General features: G+C 63.5%; 1 protein-coding gene across 7 annotated transcripts in view; it reads left to right on the forward strand.

Annotated features, from left to right (window-relative positions):
* DNAJB5 (DnaJ heat shock protein family (Hsp40) member B5) overlaps positions 1 to 15875 on the forward strand; it is a 19965-nt gene extending 4090 nt beyond the window's left edge. For 3 of the 7 annotated variants that reach the window (XM_019531885.1, XM_019531880.1, XM_019531879.1), the window contains exons 2-4: positions 2731 to 2975; positions 6481 to 7079; positions 14136 to 15875. In XM_019531885.1, coding sequence (XP_019387430.1) covers positions 2765 to 2975; positions 6481 to 7079; positions 14136 to 14369 — 1044 coding nt within the window. In that variant the 5' untranslated portion in view covers positions 2731 to 2764 and the 3' untranslated portion in view covers positions 14370 to 15875. Of the gene's footprint in view, positions 1 to 1871; positions 2200 to 2730; positions 2976 to 6480; positions 7080 to 14135 lie in introns of those variants that run through there. The other 4 variants (XM_019531882.1, XM_019531883.1, XM_019531884.1 and 1 more) reach the window with 3 other exon arrangements.
* Positions 15876 to 18350: the final 2475 nt, after the last annotated feature.

The following is an 18350-nucleotide window of genomic DNA, read 5'->3' on the forward strand; positions in this document are numbered from 1 at the left end:
GTCACGCGGGTGGGGATGGGGGGAACGGGCCACGGAGAGCGAAGGCAAGTGGTTCTGGGGAGAAAGGAGTGGGCCCAGAGGAAACGAGGCTTGCAGCAGCGTTCTGGCCAGCTGAGAGGGGCGCGGTGGTGTTGCTCAGGGCCCCCGGGTAGGATGTTGCCCCACTGGCGACGCGGGAAGCAGAGCCCGGACCTTGCAGCAGCTAGGAGCGAGGAGCAGACAGGCTGGATCCCCGAGGCCAGGGACATCGCCTTCCCGGAGCCGGTCCAAAAGTTCGACTTAACTGTGGATGGCGTCTGGTCCCCGTGCGTTATCCCCTCGATGGGGAGAGAACCAGGTTGCGCGTGCATCCACGGGCACGCGTTGGAAAGCACCCGAGGATGCCAGTAGGATGCACCGCCCCAGCAAGGGGTCTCCCACGGTGCCGGCTGGACATGCGACTCGCTGGATCGCTCTCCCTGCTGCCAGCGCCACCGCCCAGGGGGAAATCACGGTTTGTGTGCAAGCATCCTCCCCGCCCCCTCGGGCACGCGAGGATGCTGCTTTCAAGGGAGGAGCGAGACCAGCTGCAGACGATGAGCCATGTCCTCCTCTCCCCTCGATCGTCGCTGCCACGCGCTTGCGCCAGCGGCCCATGGAAGAACCGGCGCCTAGTCGTCGGGCCCTAACGCAGCGTGTGCTGCCTGTGTCCAGCGTGGAGGGAGCGCTTGTCCAGACCGCCGCGTATGGTGGCAGCGCTGGGGTGGGAGGACAGAGGGCGATGCCCTCCGAAGCCATTGGGGGCCAGCTGGTGCCTAGCGGGCAGATCTCTGAAGGAGCCGCGGGCATCTCCCAGACCGTCGCGCAACGCTGCCGTGAACGAGGGAGCTGCTGGACCAGCCTCGTGCCGGAGGAAGCCTCTACCTGATGCCAGCCGGTGGCTGCTGTCGCTCTTTGTCGCTGCACTTGAGCGACAGGAAGAACAACGCCCTAATTTTATACAGCCTGGGGCATCTCGTGGCTCTAGAGATGTCGTCTCTGCCCCAAAGTACTTCCCCTCCAAGCGGGCAACAACCTCGAGAGAGGATGGGATGCAACGGGGACAGATTCGCAAGCATCCTCCTACGTGGCCGTGCTCGCGGCTTTGTTCCCACCCCTTGGAGAGGAGAGCCGGGGGCCGCAGGCCTTCCGGATGGGGTGTGCAAAGGAGGCGGGCGGCGGGCCTGGTGGCCGAGGGCGCTGGCACGGAGGCACGCGCAGAGAGCGGTCGTGGCACGTGGCGGGTGGCACCGGGGAGCTCGGGACCTCTGGAGAAGCGAGGGTCTGGGCATGGCCGGAGCAGCCTGGCGGCGGGTGAGGCTGGGGTTTGCCCTGGGACGCTCTGGATAGGAGTGAAGTCAGGCGAGTTGCACTGAGGACGCTGGGGACGGGGGCCTGGATGGCGAAGGGAACGGACGGGGCTTGGAGGTGCTGTGCTAGGGGCTCCGGGCACATCCAGCCACCACCGCCGTGGTGGGACCAAGTAGTGCCAAGCCTGCGAGGTGGTGGGATCGCCAGCCAGGATGGAGGACGGGTCGGGGCAGGTTTGGGATAGGAGGAGTGCTGTTCTGGGCAGTGGGAAGGGGGGCCTGAGCCTGCGCGACGGATGGCTTCTGCGCTAGAGCTGGGAGGGCAGCAAGGCCGCCCCAGCTGCTCTCCCAGGACTGGTCCTTCTCGGTCCCCGGCAGCCGTGCTGGGGGAGCGCTGCCACCTGCCTCTTTCCCCTGTCCCTGGCATCACGTGCCCGCGGCTTCCCGATGCTCTAGCACAGGCACGGCCACCTCCCCGGTCTCGGCCCACCCGCGTCCGGCGAGGCCGTGCTCTCGGCAGCGATTCGTTGCCCCGCGCGCGGGCGCGAGTCAGCCGTCGCCTCGGGCCGCCCGGTCTCCCCGGCTCCTGGCGGCGTTCCCTCCGAGCCAGAGATTCTCTAACGCCGTCGACGCCAGGCTCGAGGCGCTTTTAAAAATAGCCTCCCACCATCACAAGACGTTTCTGTCTAACGGCTTCATCCCTTTGTCTTCTTCCAACACAAATTACAGCTCTTACGCGGCGAGAAGCACTTACCGCAGCTGAACATCAATCGCTCCCGGGAACAAAGCGCTTGAAGTTCTCCTAAGGTGAACGGCGCCCCTGCTGCCTTTCCAGCCTCCGCTGGCGCGAGGCCGAGACGCCCAGCCCGAGGTGGTCTGAGAGTGGTGTGGCTTGACCCTTAACGTCACGCGCGCACGGCCGGGGGGTCTGCCCTCGCTGCTCACGGGCTCGTGTGTGCCTACAAGCTGACCTGCTGCTGCTGTTTCTCCCCGCGTGGGGCTGGGGTGGAGACTCCCCTCCGGCCCCGCGCGGGTGGGGGAGAGCGGTCCTCGGCCGCGGCTCCGCGCGGTCTGTCGGCATCCTCCTAACCATGCCCTTCGCTTGCCTGGCACTTCTCACCTGTACGTCTCGAAGCGCTGCCCCAAAGAGGGTGAGGGACGCTGCCGGCTTGCTGCTGCCGGGGAGGGAGCCCAGAAAGGAGGAGCTGGGAGCGGCACGGAGGCGCCTGGCCTCCTGGCGCCCCGCTCTCGGCCCCAGGCGCGCGGGCGTGCAGCGGGGTCTCAGGTCGGTCCCCCGGGGCAAGGCCGGCTCGCGGGGGAGCAGGGGGGTGCTGAGCACGGCTGGCGGCGGGGCGACGGGGTCTGTCACGTGCGTTACAGAGCCCTGTCCGTCTGCTTTCAGGAATAAGTACTCGGCTGCGGGCAGCAACGCCGTCATGGGGAAGGACTATTACAAGATCCTGGGCATCCAGTCCGGGGCCAACGAGGACGAGATCAAGAAAGCCTATCGCAAAATGGCCCTGAAGTACCACCCCGACAAGAACAAGGACCCCAACGCGGAGGAGAAGTTCAAGGAGATCGCGGAGGCCTACGACGTGCTGAGCGACCCCAAGAAGCGGGCCGTCTACGATCAGTACGGGGAGGAAGGTAAGGGGCTGGGGGGCGGGCGGCTCCGGCACCAAGCCCGGTTGGGAGGGGAGGCGCGGGGGTCGCGTGGCGTCCCAGCTCCCGAACGCCGTGGCGAGCCGGGAAGCGATGTTCTGCCGCAGCCAGCAGCGCTGCGCCCGGGGCGTGGGCGGCGTGTCCGGATTTATCCCCATGATTCATCCCTGCCTCCGAAACCAGGTTACTAGTCCAGAGCTGGGAAGAGCGAGCGTTGTCTTCCTACCCTCCTGGCCAAGTGCGGTGGCTCTGATGCCTGCCCCGTGGAGGGCCCAAGCCACGTGTGGGCACGTGGCCCCATCTCCTGAGTGCCCTGCCCGCGTGGTCAGCGGTAGAGGCGCCCTGACCAGCGTGGTTCGGTTCACCCTGCTGCCGCCACTCGCCCCCGAGGCCGGCGGCAGGAAGCCCGTGCGTGCCCCGGGACCAGCTCTTGCTCATGGCCATCGTTCACACGAGGGCTCTGGCGGCCTGCCCCCTCCCCCCGCTTGCTCAGCGGTGCTGTTTATATTCCAAGTCCCGCTGGTCTCTGCTCTGGTACGTCCTGACCTACATGTCCAGAAGCCTTTCCCAATTAAAGTAATAGGTTCTTGTTTTGAAACCAAGTCCCGGCTGTTGTCTCCCGGTTGGCAGGGGGCAAGGAGACATTCCACCGCACGCGGCCTTATTAGTCGAACGCGGAAGATTTCGCAACCCAATTTGCTGCAGAGCACGAGAGCAGGAAATAGCATGTGCGTTTATCAGCAAAAGAGTTTAGCGCTTGAAAAAGCTGCAGGCCTGGTACAAACAGCCAGCATGACCAGTGGGATGCAGACCCCTCGGCAGGTGCACCGGCTCCTCCGGGGCATTGCCGCAAATGCGCAGGGGTCACCGACGCCTCGGTGCCCTCCGGGGCAGGTGGGAAGCTCTCCGTGCTTCCCACAGACTCGTATGGGGATTCTCGCTGCTCTTGGGTGGAGCTGCATCTTCTCCTTGGAGAGCCAAACGCAGCAGAAACTTGCCAAAGTAGCTGGTGAGCCTCTTTGAGACGGAGTGGCAGGGGAAGCGTTCCCGTGCAAGGCACCCGGATGGCGGCGCCTGGGGACATGGGTGCTGATGGAGCTACGCACGTCAGCGAGGGCAGCTGAAGTTTGAGGTGGTCTGTGCCCACGCCCTTTGCACGTTGCACGCACGTGGCTGAGCCCGTGAATTGCATCACTAGTGTAGTGGATGAGTTGAAGGGCAGCTCCCATCCAGACAAAGCCTCTGTGTGTGGCTGGCAGTGGTGAGGGTGGATTCGAAGGCAGAGTTGGGGAGAATGCAACCAATGCCCGCTGGAGCATTGGTATGAGACCGGGCAGCCTGCGCCTTTGCCATTCAGAGCCTCTCCCAGCCCATCCTTCTCCACCGGTGCCCCTCCGAGGGGTTCAGGTGCTGTCCTGCAGGGGTTTGAACTGCCACAGGTGGGAAAGGAGCCCAGGACCGCTGCTTGGCCGCGGGGGACAGCAGGCACCTGTGGACACCGCTGCCAACAGCAGTGGCATGGCTCTAGCGGAGGTGCCCTCGAGGCACAAGGACTGCAAGGTGCCGTGCAAGGGCCTGGCAGAGCCGGACGTGGCTTTGTCCTGGCGTTTGAGCCCCTTGCTGCCCAGGGCTGCTGCGAGCAGGTGGTACTAGCTGGGGGCCATCCCAGGGAGGTTTAATACGTGCATCTCTCCAATAATGTGCCATAGCGTGGACTGCAGTAGGACATGGACATCCATGGCTAGTAGCTGTTGTGGGTTAGGAGCTGTGCCCCAGGGAGCGGGCCAGGACCTTGACCCCCAAGCTGCAGTGGTTGGCACCGGGCATGCACAGTGCCTGCTTGTCTGAGCCCGGCATGCCCTACGGTGGGCTGGTGCTTGCGTGTCGCTGCAGCTTTTGGGTCGTGCTTGGCCCTGGCACTTGTCTGAAAACTTCAGGGGCAAATTCTCTGGTCCTTGAGGCTAAATCTGCCCCTGCTCCCCAACTCTGTTTGCACAGTGCTCGGGCCCAGGGCCCTGCTCTCAGGCAGAGGGAGGCAGCGAGATCAGGCTCAGCATCCACACAAGCATCCATCAAGATGCAACCAAAAAGAGCAGCTGTCGGGTCTGTCCGATGAGCGCCTCCGGCTGTTACCTGGTGTAGGGCTGGGAACGCGTCAGCTCTCCTGAGCCAGCGCTCTGTTGTGTCTGGGGAGCTGGAAAGAGTCCCAAAGCCCATCCTGCTTTGAGCCTTTCTTGACCCCCTCGGTCAGCGATAGGCTGGTGAAGCGCGTGGCTACAGGAACGGAGCCCGGGAAGGCGTTTGCCTGCAGCCCTACGTGTGCTGCAGGTTGCTTCGGGGATCCCTTGAGTTACAGGCAAGATCTGAGTGAAGGGTGCAGTCAAGGAGGGGAGGAGCGGGCCCTTGAGAAGCCTTTGCTTTAAGGAAGTCAGGTAGTTCCCGGAAGAAAGAAATACCCAGTTTCTGTGACATTGTCCAGCCTCACAAAGTAGGAGCCAGGCGAGCGGGTTCTCCCCCACGCTGGGACTTGGCTGGGAGTTGGGGATTTTACATCCTCTTCCTTGCATGCCTTCGACTGACCCCCCAGAGCAGCCCTGTCCCTCGCAGTCCTGAACCCCGACTCTGTTTGCACAGTGCTCGGGCCCAGGGCCGTTCTCCCTCCCCCGTGCCTCTGCCTTTGTGCGGGTGACCAGCACGTGGGTGCTGACCGCCACGCCATCCCGGTGAGAAAGTCCCGAGTAAGCAGTCGCTCGGAGAGTTGAGAGCTTTCCCTAACTCTCTCGACGCGCCTCTGTCAAACCACCGCCGTCCGTGCGCTTGGGGCACCCGTTAAATCGCAGCTGAACCGGGCTGGAGACAGGTGTAACGTATTGTTGACGTCTGCAATACAGTCACGGTGGCATTACGGACTGCTCATATACGTAATCTGTGGGGCTAATTGAGTCTGAAAGTGCAAGCAACTGCCTAGTCCATATGGTCCCCGGGTTCCCTAATCGGCACCCTGCTGCGGCTTTTAGCCAGTTAACAGGCTGAATTGCTCTGTGCGACGGCTGGGGCAGGTAGGCTCGGGGGTGCGGTGTCTGTCTCTAAAGCAGATTCCCCCCGCGCTCCCAGCCAGAAACCCGTGGCCCTTTCTCGTGTTTTCTTTCTCCCGGTGCAAACGCTGTTGTCTGGACCCCGTTGCCTCATGGAGTGTCTTGAGATCCTTTTATGCGTGTCTCAGCTGCGTGCAAATACCTTTACTCATTTCACAGGATAAACCCAGAGATTTCCAACAAGAATCCGGTGGGTCGCAACCATCCTGCCCTGTCGCGGGCTAGCTGAATTGTTTGCAATGGAAGAATTGCTCTAGGAGTTTTTTCTGTTGTCCAAACACGAGTGCTGGCATTTTCTGAGGGGGGCTCAGCATCTAAGGAGCCTGGGAAACGCCTAGTCTCGGGGGACATGCCTTCCTGCTTAGCTGGGTTAACATCTTCTCACTCTCTTCCAGGTCTCAAGACTGGTGGTGGTTCCTCCGGCAGCTCAGGGAACACTTTCCACTACACCTTCCACGGGGACCCCCACGCCACCTTCGCCTCCTTCTTCGGCGGCTCCAACCCCTTCGACATCTTCTTCGCCAGCAGTCGTTCGCGGGTGTTCAATGGCTTCGAGCAGGAGGACATGGACATCGACGATGACGATGACCCGTTCAGCGCCTTCGGCCGCTTCGGCTTCAACGGCCTCAGCGGTGTCCACCGGCGGCACCCGGAGCCGCTGCACACGCGCCGGAAGGTGCAGGACCCACCCGTCATCCACGAGCTCAAGGTGTCCCTGGAGGAGATCTACCACGGCTCTACCAAGCGGATGAAGATCACGCGGCGGCGGCTGAACCCCGACGGACGCACCATGCGGACTGAGGACAAAATCCTGAACATTGTCATCAAGCGAGGGTGGAAGGAAGGGACCAAAATCACCTTCCCCAAGGAGGGCGACGCCACGCCAGACAACATCCCGGCCGACATTGTCTTCATCCTCAAGGACAAGCCGCACTCGCACTTCAAGCGGGATGGGACGAACGTGGTCTACACAGCGGCCATCAGCCTCAAAGAGGTGGGTGCGCGGGCCGGGCAGAGGAGGGTGGTGTCGGGCAGGGGGAAAGCGGAGAGGAGGGGTGGACAGACCGAGGCCCCATCTCCGGCTGGGGGGAGGGGGGGTTCTGCCTTGAAAGAAGGGGTCAGCCTCCGCTGCTCTGAACGTGCCTCAGTGTGACTCTGCCTCTCCCTTGCTCTCCCAGCCCAGCGAGCCCAAACCACTCGGGTGCGCTGGAGAGCAGCGCGTGGGTAGGCTGTAGGGCCTGGAGCAGCCCTCCGTTTGAGGAGGGCCTGAGCGCGGGGCTGGGGCAGGGTCTGTATGCCGTGCTGAATTGCCCATGTCCAGTCGCCACGGAGGAAGTTGTGGGTAGAGCCGGGAGGGAAGCTATACAGGCACAGCCAGGTGAACCAGCCTCGCCCTCTGGCACACGGTGTTTGATGACCGGAGAGATCCTTGCTGAGTGTGATGGCTGCAGCCCGTTTTGGGGGGCTTCATTTTGCCTGGAAACCCCCCAGCTTGACATCATTGCACGTCAGCGCTCTGTGCCAAGGGCTCCGGCTGACGTCCGTGAGGGCTTGGAGGCTCCCCGGTGGGGCTGTCTGTCGCGCAGCGCCTTCTCCTGGAGCCAGGCACCGTCGCTCTGCCTTCAGGTCCAACCCAGAGGCATCGGGGCTTGCACCAGACCCGCACAGTGTGTGATCTCGCTTTGATGGGACTCAGAGCATCAAAGCAGCCAGCGGTGCAGAGGCAGGAGTGGGGAGAGAGCGGCCTGTGAGCCAGCGCGGCGCAGGTGGGATGCTGCTGCTGCTGCTGTTTCATAGGTTTCATAGACATCAGGGCTGGAAGGGACCCCGGGAGATCATCGAGTCCAGCCCCCCGCCCAAAGGGCAGGAAGTCAGCTGGGGCCATTGGAGCCCAGCAAGATAAGCATCTTGAACTACCTCTTAATGAGCTCGGCTGGCAGCTGCATCTCTCCTTCCACGGCTGGCAGCTGTAACTTGCTGTTCGTCTCCCTAACGAGCAGGATCTGTAGAGGCAGAGGTAGTTCGTTGGTCCTCAAATGCATTTCATCCAAATAGGCTCCCAACAGGTCAGGTCTTGCGGGGCAGAGGCACGAACCCCCTGGAGGGTGCCTCGAGGGCAGGGTTCCTTCGAAGGACTTGCCTTTCCCTGGGAGCTGGAGCCGGGTGGAAGGTGGTGTCCCGTGGGGAGTGGCTTTGCCTGAGGGGGGACAAGCTCCTCTGCAGGCCGGTCCTCTGCACCGCGTGTCTTCTGTGCAAGCCAGAGGCTTACGCGTGTGGCGCGTGGCTCTGTCTGATGTCGCCGATCTCTCCGGGGAGGTGCGGGCCTTGCGGAGCAATGCTCGCCGAGCTCGTGCACGTCTCCGTGTTGGTCACACGGACCTGTGAGCCCCAGACGCACGTGAGCTGTTCAGGTGCCTCGTCCAGGCTCCTCCTTGCGGGGATCTCTCTGGTCGCCGTCCCAGCTGCCTGCCATGGCTCTTAAGGCAGGAGGTGGTTGGGGGCTCCCGATCCAACCTGTACGCGCTCGGCAGGACACTGCAGCCGGCTGCCTGGGGCGGCCAGAGTCTTCTTCCCAAACAGAGACTGGACAAGCTGCCTGGGGTGGCCGAGATGCAGCCTCCCCTGCCGGGGCTGGGCCTGGACCACCCTCCAGGGTGCCCGTGGGTCGCGGGATGCCGCTGGGTTGTGCAGGCGTGCCGCGCTGCAGCCCTCCGAAGCTGAAGGCTTTGCCCTCGCGTGACCTCGTTCCTGCCTCAACCACCTCACCTCGCCTCGCCTCATCCAAAAAAAAGCCGTGCCCGGCGGGGCTCTCCGAACACGGCTCTGCCACGGAGCTGTTGCCATAGCTACTTGCGGGAGCGCAGCAGCGTGCTTGTGAATGAAAGCCCGTGTTTCAAAGGCGTTGGAGCGCCTCGAGCCGTGGCGGCCTGACCTAGCCCAGCCCTGGTCGGTGTTTTCCACCCAGGGGCTGAGCGGGCTCTTTCCAAAAGAGCCACTGTGGCTTCAACAGCGGAGGCAAGTTTTCTGGAGGCGTGCAAGGAGCCAGCCCCCTCGCTCCCCTCCTCCCCCAGCATCTCCCGCAGGCATAGGGGTGACGTAGCTGGGTCTCCGTCTCCCTGGGAAGGGTGGCTGGAGCAGCTGGGAGCCCTGCTAATCCCAGCAAGAGCAGGGACTGCAGGGGCCAGACCTTGTTGTGGCTCCTGGGGGAAGCCCCATCCTTGCCTGGTAGGCACAGGACTGATTTCGGACCCTGCCCTTGAGCTGGGCAGGGGCAGAAGCACCTTTCTGGGGCTTACACCTCTCCATTGACATGCCTCCAGGGCCCCGGCATGCTGACATGGGACGTGGACCTCCCAGGGCTGGTCGCTGTTGTGGGATAGGAGCTGTGCCCCAGGGAGACTGCGTCCCTTACCTTGGGGCACTGCCAAGCCAGGTGACCCGGAGGCTCTGGTCCAGCGCAGCCTTTGCCCCGTGTCTGGGCGGAGAGGCTGCCTGACTGGGGGCAAGGCCAGCAAGTGGACACGGCTCCTCTCCTCCCCGATTTCCCTGTGCTCAGATGCTGGTTATCTCTCCCTGGGGGCAGTGATTAAGCTGGAGAGGCCGAGCAAAGGGTGCTCCTGTCTTCGCACGTCCCCGCGGGGAGTGGGGCGGCCGCGGGAGCAGCTGTCGCGCTGCCAGGAGGGCCGTGGGAGGCGCAGCCAGGAGGGTTTCCCCAGAGAGATGTGGGCTGGAGGAAACTGCCCGCTCTCCAAATCTTGCGAGCGGCTCGTGGGAGGCAGCAAGCGGCGACGCCGCGGTTCTGGCACCGTCCCCGGGGACCCGGGTTCGCCGGGGCAGCGCTGCCTGGGTGCGGATCCCCGGGGGGGTGGGAAACTCGACTTCCTCCCCCAGCGCCACGACTTGCACAGCTCCAGCGTCCTCTGCCAGGTGCAGCCCAGAGATCGCGGCGTTCCCAGGAGCAGAGCAGGGCCCAGCGTCCGGCTAGATCGGCCCCTGCGTTGTCAGCTCAGCCCCGGAGCCATCTCCAGCAGGAAATCTCCCTCCTTGGCATGGAGAAGCAGCCTGGTCCCTGGGTGCCGGGCAGCTGAGGCCGGGGTGCATTGCCTTCCCGATCGGGTAGCTGCATCCCAGCAGGAGGGAGGGTCACCTGAGCCGGGCACCAAAGTTATTTTGGTAGCCGGCATCATGAATTTCTCCTGTGGCTTCATTGGCAAGAAGGGGCTGGGGGGAGGGCAAGGACCTGTGCTAATTGCAGAGCAACCAGGGTTATAAAAGGGATGCTGTTAATGAGCCCGTCTCTTCTCTGGTCCCTCTGCCCCCCTCCCCCAGTGCAACTGGGTGTATGGGTTTATGCCCAAATCCCCAGTCTGGGGTCCCTGCCGTGCACCGCACCCAGGGGCACCATGTTTTGGGTGTCCCAGCAGGCTCATCCTTGGCTCGTCACAGTCCCAAAAAATCTAAATTTGCAGCCAAACCCCCTCGAAATCCCTGATGTGGTTCATCGTGCGCCTGGCAGGTGGCACCAGGATCCGTCCTGGCACACGGCCTCTCCGGGTAGGGATGAAGAGGATCGGGAAGGTGCGCTGGGTGTTTCATGGGGTCGTTGGACTTGAAACGGATCTGCAGGCTCCGGAGCAAAACCAGCGTCCCAACTCCTCTCTCTCGGCTTCGCTTTGCCGTTACGGGGACGCAGTCACCTTGAAACCGCACGGCACGGGGATGGCTGCAGGTGCTTGGTGCTGTCCTCAGGTGCCCTTGCTTCATGCGGCTTCCCAACAGGTTTTTTTTTTGCAACGGTTTTCTGACCTAGATTACTACCTGGCAGCTCGGTAGTACAGAGAGGTACCCTCTAGCAAAGCCGTGAAGCTTGCTAACTGCTGGCGAAGCCGAAGATGGTGCTTTTCACCCCATCGTGCTGCGGCAAGGGGCACGGCGTGCACGTGCAAGGCGCTGTACAGACACGATGAATAGAGGACCTGCACCCCGGGGAGCTTAACATCTACCTACTCCTCTCCCTCCGCTTCCTGCTGTCGGTGTTCACCTCGCGTGTCTCTTGTAGCCAAGGCCGGCTCCCGGTTTCTGGCAGGCTGTGGTTTTTTTAATCGGAGCCAGTGTCTTGCAGAAGGGCTGTGGCAGGGGAAATCAGTGCAGGCTTCTCCTGCTGCTCCGTCTGGAGCGGAGGCGGCCTGGTTTTCTGAGGACGTGGAGTGCCCTCACCCCTTACCAGAGCTAACGAGGGCTCCAGGGATTTTGCAAACCCAGGCAAGGAGGCGGCGAGACATGAAGGGGGCTAACTGGCAGGAAGGGGGCCCCTGAGCCAGCTCTGGCTGAGCTAGTCCCGGAGAGGAGGAGGGCGTCGGGGCTGAGCCCCAAGCCAACGCTGCCTGAAAGGCTCCGGCGAGGCCCTGGCACCGCGCAGCTCCTCCCGTTGGCACCGGCCCGTGAGCTGCCAGAGCGTGGCCCGGTGCGGTCTCCACCACCAGCGCCGGAGACCTGCCTGCGAGGCCAGGGCACCCTCGCCGTCTTCAGAGATGCTGAGCCCCGCGGAGCAGGGCAGCGGGCCTGGCCCCCATGGCTCGGCGCAGCGGGGACCTCTCCCAGCAGCTCCCGGGGGAAGAGTGCCCAGCCCTGTGAAGACCGGCAGTGCCGGCACCGCGTCACGCTTGTCCCTGCCCATGTCCTTCCCCCCACTAAAGAAAGCCCCTGGCAGCACAGCGCCCCTCCTCGGAGAGGGTGCGACGGGCACTTCGCCCGGGCCGCAGGGGCAGCTGCATTCCCCTCCACTTAGGATGGGCAGTGTCTAGTCTGAGGGTGCACGGGAAAGGGGGGAAGTGGCGGCTTCCCTGCGCTCTTTATTGCCCCGTTGGCTCCGAGGTCGGCGCGCAGGAGACGCTGCCTTGCCTGCTCTGGAAATGGCCGGTCCCGTCTTCCCTCCCCTGGCTCCACAGGGCAGGAGCCGGCCCTCCCTGCCCCGCTCCAGCGGATTCTGCTTTTCCAGAAACCTCGCGCTGCATCGCCAGTGACAGCCTCCCCTGCCGGGAGCCGCGGCGCAGCCCACGTGCGCGGGAGCTGCCGGAGTCATTTAAGGACGTCCGGAGCTGCGTGCCGCATTGCCGGCTCACGTGGAGGCAAGCCCTGCAGCTCCGCGTGGGGGGCTAGCACCGCCGTTCGGCCCCTGCCTGGGGGATTATAGCTGCACGCCAGGGGAGAGGAGGGGCCGGCTTCTGGGGGCTGTGCTGGAGAGCCGTTTGCTCCTCCGTCACAGCGCCCATCTGGCAGCGAGGCTGCACGGCCCCCGGGTGCATTGGGGTCCCCGTTCCAGCCCAGCAAGTCTAGGGGGACGGGGGGAACCAGCGGCCCCAGTTCCCATGCTTCAGGCATGCAGGGCAGCTGTGGAAGGAAGGGCCCCTGCACCCCAAACCTGGGGCCGGAGGTCACTGCCCCCACCTGCTTATGCACGATGCAGGCAGTGCCCCCGCAGCCCCGAGGAGACCCGGCTGCAGCGAGGTGTCTCCTTGTAGCTCCCCCAGCCCTGGGACACGGGGCCGGGGCAATGGGAGCATGCCCCAGAGTAAGGGGGCAAGGGGGGAGAGGCACCATGGGACTCAGATTCCCATCCGCTGGGATCGTTTCACGTGCTGCATCCTGTCGGTGCCAGCTGCTGGCCTGGACCGGAGAGGGCTGAGCTGTGCAGCCAAAATCTCCACCCAAACAGCCCTAAATCGCGAGTGAGAAGAGCAAGGGCTGGCAGAGGGGCGCAGGGCCCGCCGGCCGGACAGCCACGGGTCGGCCAGCAAAACTAGCCGGGAGGCAGCGGTGCGCGGCTGTAACCCTACCGCGCGGCCTGGGCCGGGCGTCCCGCCGCGGGCGGGCAAGAACCTTCCAGAGCTCGCGCTCCCGTGGTGCGCCCCGTGCGGGGCCGGCCTCGGCTTGCGTAAGCTTCTGCGGGCTCGCGGCCATCGCCCGGGTCCCCGCGCTGCAGACGCACCGGGGAGCGCCGGGCTCTGCCAAGGGCAACAGCTGACGAGCAGCAGAAGCACGCGCCGCGGCCAGGGGCCGGGCAGCACGGCCGCAAGCTAAATTTAGTCCTCTCTGTTGCTGTTCGCTTCTCGCCAGCCCCCAGGCGCTCGGGGAAGGCCAGAGGTCACGCCGCTGTCCCCAAAGGCGCTGGCGCCTCTGCAGCGCGGCCCTGCATCTGCACGTGGCGCATGCGATGTCCAGGTGCCCCGCGCTTGCTAGGAGTGGGCGCGGGGTCCAGCATCCTCTGCGCCACGGGGTCTCGCTCTTTGGGGCCTGGGTAGCTGTGCAGCAGGGTTGATGGTGGAGCTTTAGGAGCCGGTCAGACAAGGACGTGTCCAGGAGGGTTTGAATGGGGTTGGTTTTTAATTTACTTTCCCCCCCACCGGAGCATGGGGCTGGACTCGATGAGATCCCCAGACCCGCCAGCATGGCCAGCTCTGCCCTGCTGTGTCTGTCCCAGCCTGCAGCAGCCCTGGGCTGGGGTCGCGTCTATCTGTGCGGTTCCCATGCACGCGGGGCCCTTAGTTCTGTTCCCACAGCACTGATTTAAACCCGCTTCCCATGAGCTCCCCCATCACCTTCCCCATTGCTCTCTGCCCCATGGCTGGAGATCCTCTAGGTACTGGCCGACTCGGCCATGCTTCCTGATGCCATGCATTGAGTAGCGCTCTTGCATCCCACCTTACCGGCGGAAGTGCGAGGTGCTGCAGCTCGCACCTGTAGGCACACCCCTGGCTTGTTCAGATGCACGTGGGGGCTGCACAGCTCCCTGCCACATCTGCATGGGGCTGTAGAGAAACCTGCCCTGCTCCTGATGGGCTGGTGAGGGAGGAGAGCAGGTCCCCATCCCCTGCGCCCACCCAGGCACCCTGGCTTGCCGTGGGCCAGGTCTACGAACCCCCGCAGTGTTGGAGAGAGGAAACAAGCTTCCCAGCTGGGGCACCGCTGGGTCTGCTGCGGGGGGAGGAGGAGGAGTGATGGGCTCTGGGACCTTCAGCCGCGCTCATCGCTGTGTCCTTGCTCCTTCCAGGCGCTGTGCGGCTGCACGGTGAACATCCCCACGCTCGACGGGAGGGTCATCCCGCTGCCCTGCAACGACATCATCAAGCCCAGCACGGTGAAGAGACTGCGGGGGGAAGGGCTGCCCTTCCCCAAAGCCCCCACCCAGCGGGGAGACTTGATCGTGGAGTTCAAAATCCGCTTCCCGGATAGGATAGCGCCGCAGACGAGACAGATCCTCAAACAGCACCTCCCGTGCTCCTAGAGACGCGGGGCGCCGGGACCCGGCAGCAGTACGTCTCGCCCGTGCCGCGGCTTCCGCGGAGCACAAGTGCCTGAGCGCACTTGCACATGCAAAACCCCCTTTCCTGTCCCAGGTCCTGCCCCCTTCGCCTGCCCTCTGTCGTCTGCACCGGCCGCGCGGGGCGCGGGGGCCCGGGCTCCCGGCTGCCTCTTGCCGGTTCTCTCAGCTGCGATTGTTTCTCTAGGGGTCTAGCTTTGCCGCCGCGCCCAGGGAGGTTCTTCACGCCGTGGTTTTGATCTTGCACACTTAAACGTCGCCGTTCTGGCCGGGGATCAGCTTGCCTCGCACGGGCGGCTTCATGCACTGTAAATAGGACTCCACCGGCCCCTGCCTGCCTTGTGTCTCTGCCGCCAGGCTCGCTGCGGCTGGGTCCCCGCCGGGACCAAGAGACTGGAGGAGTCCCGCAGGCACGTGGGACAGAGATGCTGCATCCTTACCCCTAGCTGCTGTCGGATGTGGGCCCGCAGCATCTCGTTTGCTGCAGTCCTTTCTGCTGCGCCGAGATCGGGGGGGCGAACTGTGCCGTACGAAAACGCAGCACTTCCAAGTGGTCGGTCACGGCTGTCCCCCCCGCACCCTTCTCACCGCCGTCGCGGCTCAGCATCCACTTCGGAGCATGTTAGACCGGCATCCCGGGCTGCGGGGTGCCAAGGTGCATGCATGAAGGGAACAGAAGGGGTGGTGTAGCGGTCTGTGGGGGTGAGCTCTCGTGGCTCGGTGTGTTGAGTTTGTGTTGCTGCTTTTCTGTATAGACTCGCAGAGGGTTTTCTCTGCCCGCTGTGGCTTTCCTCGAGTGGCTTGTTCCTGACTCTTGCAGGGATCAGTTCAGCCATAGGGACGTCGTGTTTGCTGGAGCATGAGCTGTGTGGAGTACGAGGGTGGGTGTGAAAGCAGAGCCGTGGGGTCTGCTGGCATGGGAGGTGGAGGAGCCAGAGGGGTGTGCATGTGTGTGTCCTTTCTACAGAAGGGGCAAGTCGAGGCTGTCGTTCTAGGATGGGAGGAGCAGTGCCAGGCAAGCTGCCCGAGCAGGTTGGGTTTTAAATGCCATATTTTTTTAAACTTTGGATTCCCGCCGGGAGTTTTTATATTCCTCCCCCTCCCGGCGTCTCCTTCGCGCACAACCCCGCTTGGGCACAGTTTGGAAGCTGATCTTCCGAAGAGGCTCGGGGAAGAGGCGGGGCGAAGACGCTGCCAAAATCGTGCCCCCTTGGTCTGCAGCGAGGGTCTCCTTCACGACCCTGCCGGGCTGGTGCTGAGTTTGCTTCCTGGCTAAATGGCTCCCGGCGCCTGCGTGCGTCTCGGGGAGGGTCGGGGCAGCGCGGCGTGCGGTGCAGCGGTGTACAGATAGATGTACAATTATCGTGTGTACAGAAGCCTGCAGCCACCCCGTGGAGAAGCAGTGATGATCTCAGGAGCTCAAAGGCGCAGGTGAGGGGCACGGGGTCGAGCGGCTGTGTCTTTCTTGGGTTCGTTGAGACCTTGAATGTTTTATAGTGGGGTTTTTGTATTTCTTTCCTTTTATTTTATTTTATTTTTTTTTGTAATGTCAGTATTGAAAAATAAAGTATTTTAAAAAAAAAAAAGCCCGTCTGGGTCTCCCTCGTGCTGGAGCGAGGCCCAGCCAGGGTCTGTGCTCCATCCCCTGCCTCGGGGACAGGCCTCAACGGAGAGCTCTCATCGAGAAGCGGGGCTGGAAGGGACCTGCAGAGTCGCGTCTAGCAGGACCAGCCCTGTCCAAAGCAGCTCAGATGCATCCATCGTCTAAACTACATAAAACTACCCTCAACCTGGATGTCATGCAGACCTCGCGCCCAATCCTGCCCCAGGGAAAGCAGGTCCTGCTTCCGTAAAATGTCAGTCTAGGCTCAGGAGGTCTCTCTGCGCGTTGTGGCCCGTGCACCCTGCCCCTGCACGGGATCTTTGGCAAGGAACGGCGTTTGCTTGTGCAAATTGACCGTTGCTCCTTGTCCTGCCATCTGCCCCCGCTGAGAACAGCCCAGCTCCATCCTCTTTGCACCCCCCTGCAGGGAGGTGAAGGCAGATATTCAAGCCCCCTCAGTCTTCTCTTCTGCAGACTCAATAAACCCATTTCCCACGGCCTCTCGGAAGAGCTGGGGCACAGGACGGGGAGAGGCTGAGGGAACTGGGCTGATAAGAGTCTGGGCTTCTGCTTGAAATCTCTGGGGTAATCGTGTGGAGCGTGTCTGTACACCTCGCAGCGCTAGCGCTGCGGCACCCTTGGACGGCTCTCAAGGGCTCCTCGGTCAAGAATCACTGTGCTAGCTCCTTACCCGCTCCCTGCGACCGCCAGGGGCGATGCCCGTTGGGGCCCCTCGGCTCCAGGCCTTCCCACGGAGCAAAGACACCATAACCAGTGCCCGGGGCAGGCACGTAGCACCAGCCGGGGCAGTCCGCGTGGTGGGTGGACATCAGCCGTGTGCCAAGTGGGATGGGGCTGGAGCATGCACAGGGCATGGGGCTACCCGGAGCTGTCACGAGACCCTTCCCCGGCCAGGGGAGAGGCCGTGATCTCCGTGCACAGCAAGCAGGCCCTGGCACCGGAGACAGGGAGCACCGGGCTCTGCGTGCAGGGAGCTGAGCGCACCTCTGAATGCCTGCAGTTTGCCTACGGCCAGGAGGTGCTGGGAAGAGACACAGGAGCCTAGGCTCCTTGCTGCCCTCCACGCTGAGCCCGTGCACAGGCTGTTCTGTGCTGTGACCGGGGTGGTGCTGGGGGCAGGCAGCTCTCCCTGCGCCCCCCGCAACCTGGCCTGGAGACGCGGGGCTGGAGGCTGCACCAGGGGCCCTGCTCCTATGCAGTCAGGGCCCAGCCGTGCAGGCAGCAGGCAAGTCAGGGATGAAGCTGGCTTAGGGGGTGGATGGGGGTGAACACCTGCTGCCTGGCTCTGCTCCATGCCCGTGTGTCCTGGCCCCCGCCCAGGTAGGAGGGGGAGGCTCTTCTGCGCCCGGTCTGGGGCTGGGTCTGGGCTGGCAGGGGCTGTGCCCTGCTGGGGAGAGCCTCGGGCAGGGGTCTTCTGGCAATCGGGCGGCTGAGAGCCAGACGAGCCTGGGCGAGGGGGTCAGCTCTGGCCAGGCCTGGGGTTGGGGGCTGAGATGTCCCCTCCCTGCTCCGTCCTGTGTGACGCTGCTGCTGCCCCAGGGCTCCAGGCCCAGATGTGCAGCTTCATCCCCACAGCTGGCACATGCCTCGCGCCTGCCTGCAGGGCTCCGGCAGCCAGTGCATGGGGGAGGCGAGGGGGGGCATTCACCCTGATCACAGACCCTGTGCCACCTAGCACGCGTGGGCACGCGTGCACTTATATCCAGTGTCTGGACACAGGTGACATGGGCCAGGCCTGTTCACAGGCCCAGCACCCAGCCGCGCTGAGGAGGTGTGCCCAAGCTGACTGCCCAGACACACGTATACATCCATGAGTATACACACGTACACATGCTACACCTGCACATCCACGTACTGTGTGGCCAACTCACATTTTGTGGCGTTGTTCTTAAAAGCTACGCTTCAGGAATGTGAAAAACATAGCTCTTTCTTTTATTTATATATATGCACACACACACACACGCACACGCATGTGCATGCATAAATGCATGCACATACACAGGCACACGCATGGAAATATGCACACACATGCATGCACCTACATGCATGCACACCCACACACTCAGTGCCCCCCACCCACCAGGGCTCATGACAGGCAGGGACTCCCCCCTCCTCACCCCCAGGCTGTCCCCAAGCCTCTGTGCCCTTCAGCCCCCCCCTCCAGTGGCCCCACTGCCTGGCCCTGTTTTTCCCCTGGGGCTCCACTGCCCCCTGGTGGGCGCTGGAGGGAGCATCTCCACTGGATCCCCCCGCCCCCCTCCACTGCGTCTCCCCAGGCTGCAGTGTGCCCCTCCATCCTCCGCCCCCTCTTCGATCGAACA

This window comes from Crocodylus porosus, unplaced genomic scaffold (genome assembly GCF_001723895.1).
Source record: "Crocodylus porosus isolate Cpor-Errol unplaced genomic scaffold, CroPor_comp1, whole genome shotgun sequence".
NCBI classification, from domain to species: Eukaryota; Metazoa; Chordata; order Crocodylia; family Crocodylidae; genus Crocodylus; species Crocodylus porosus.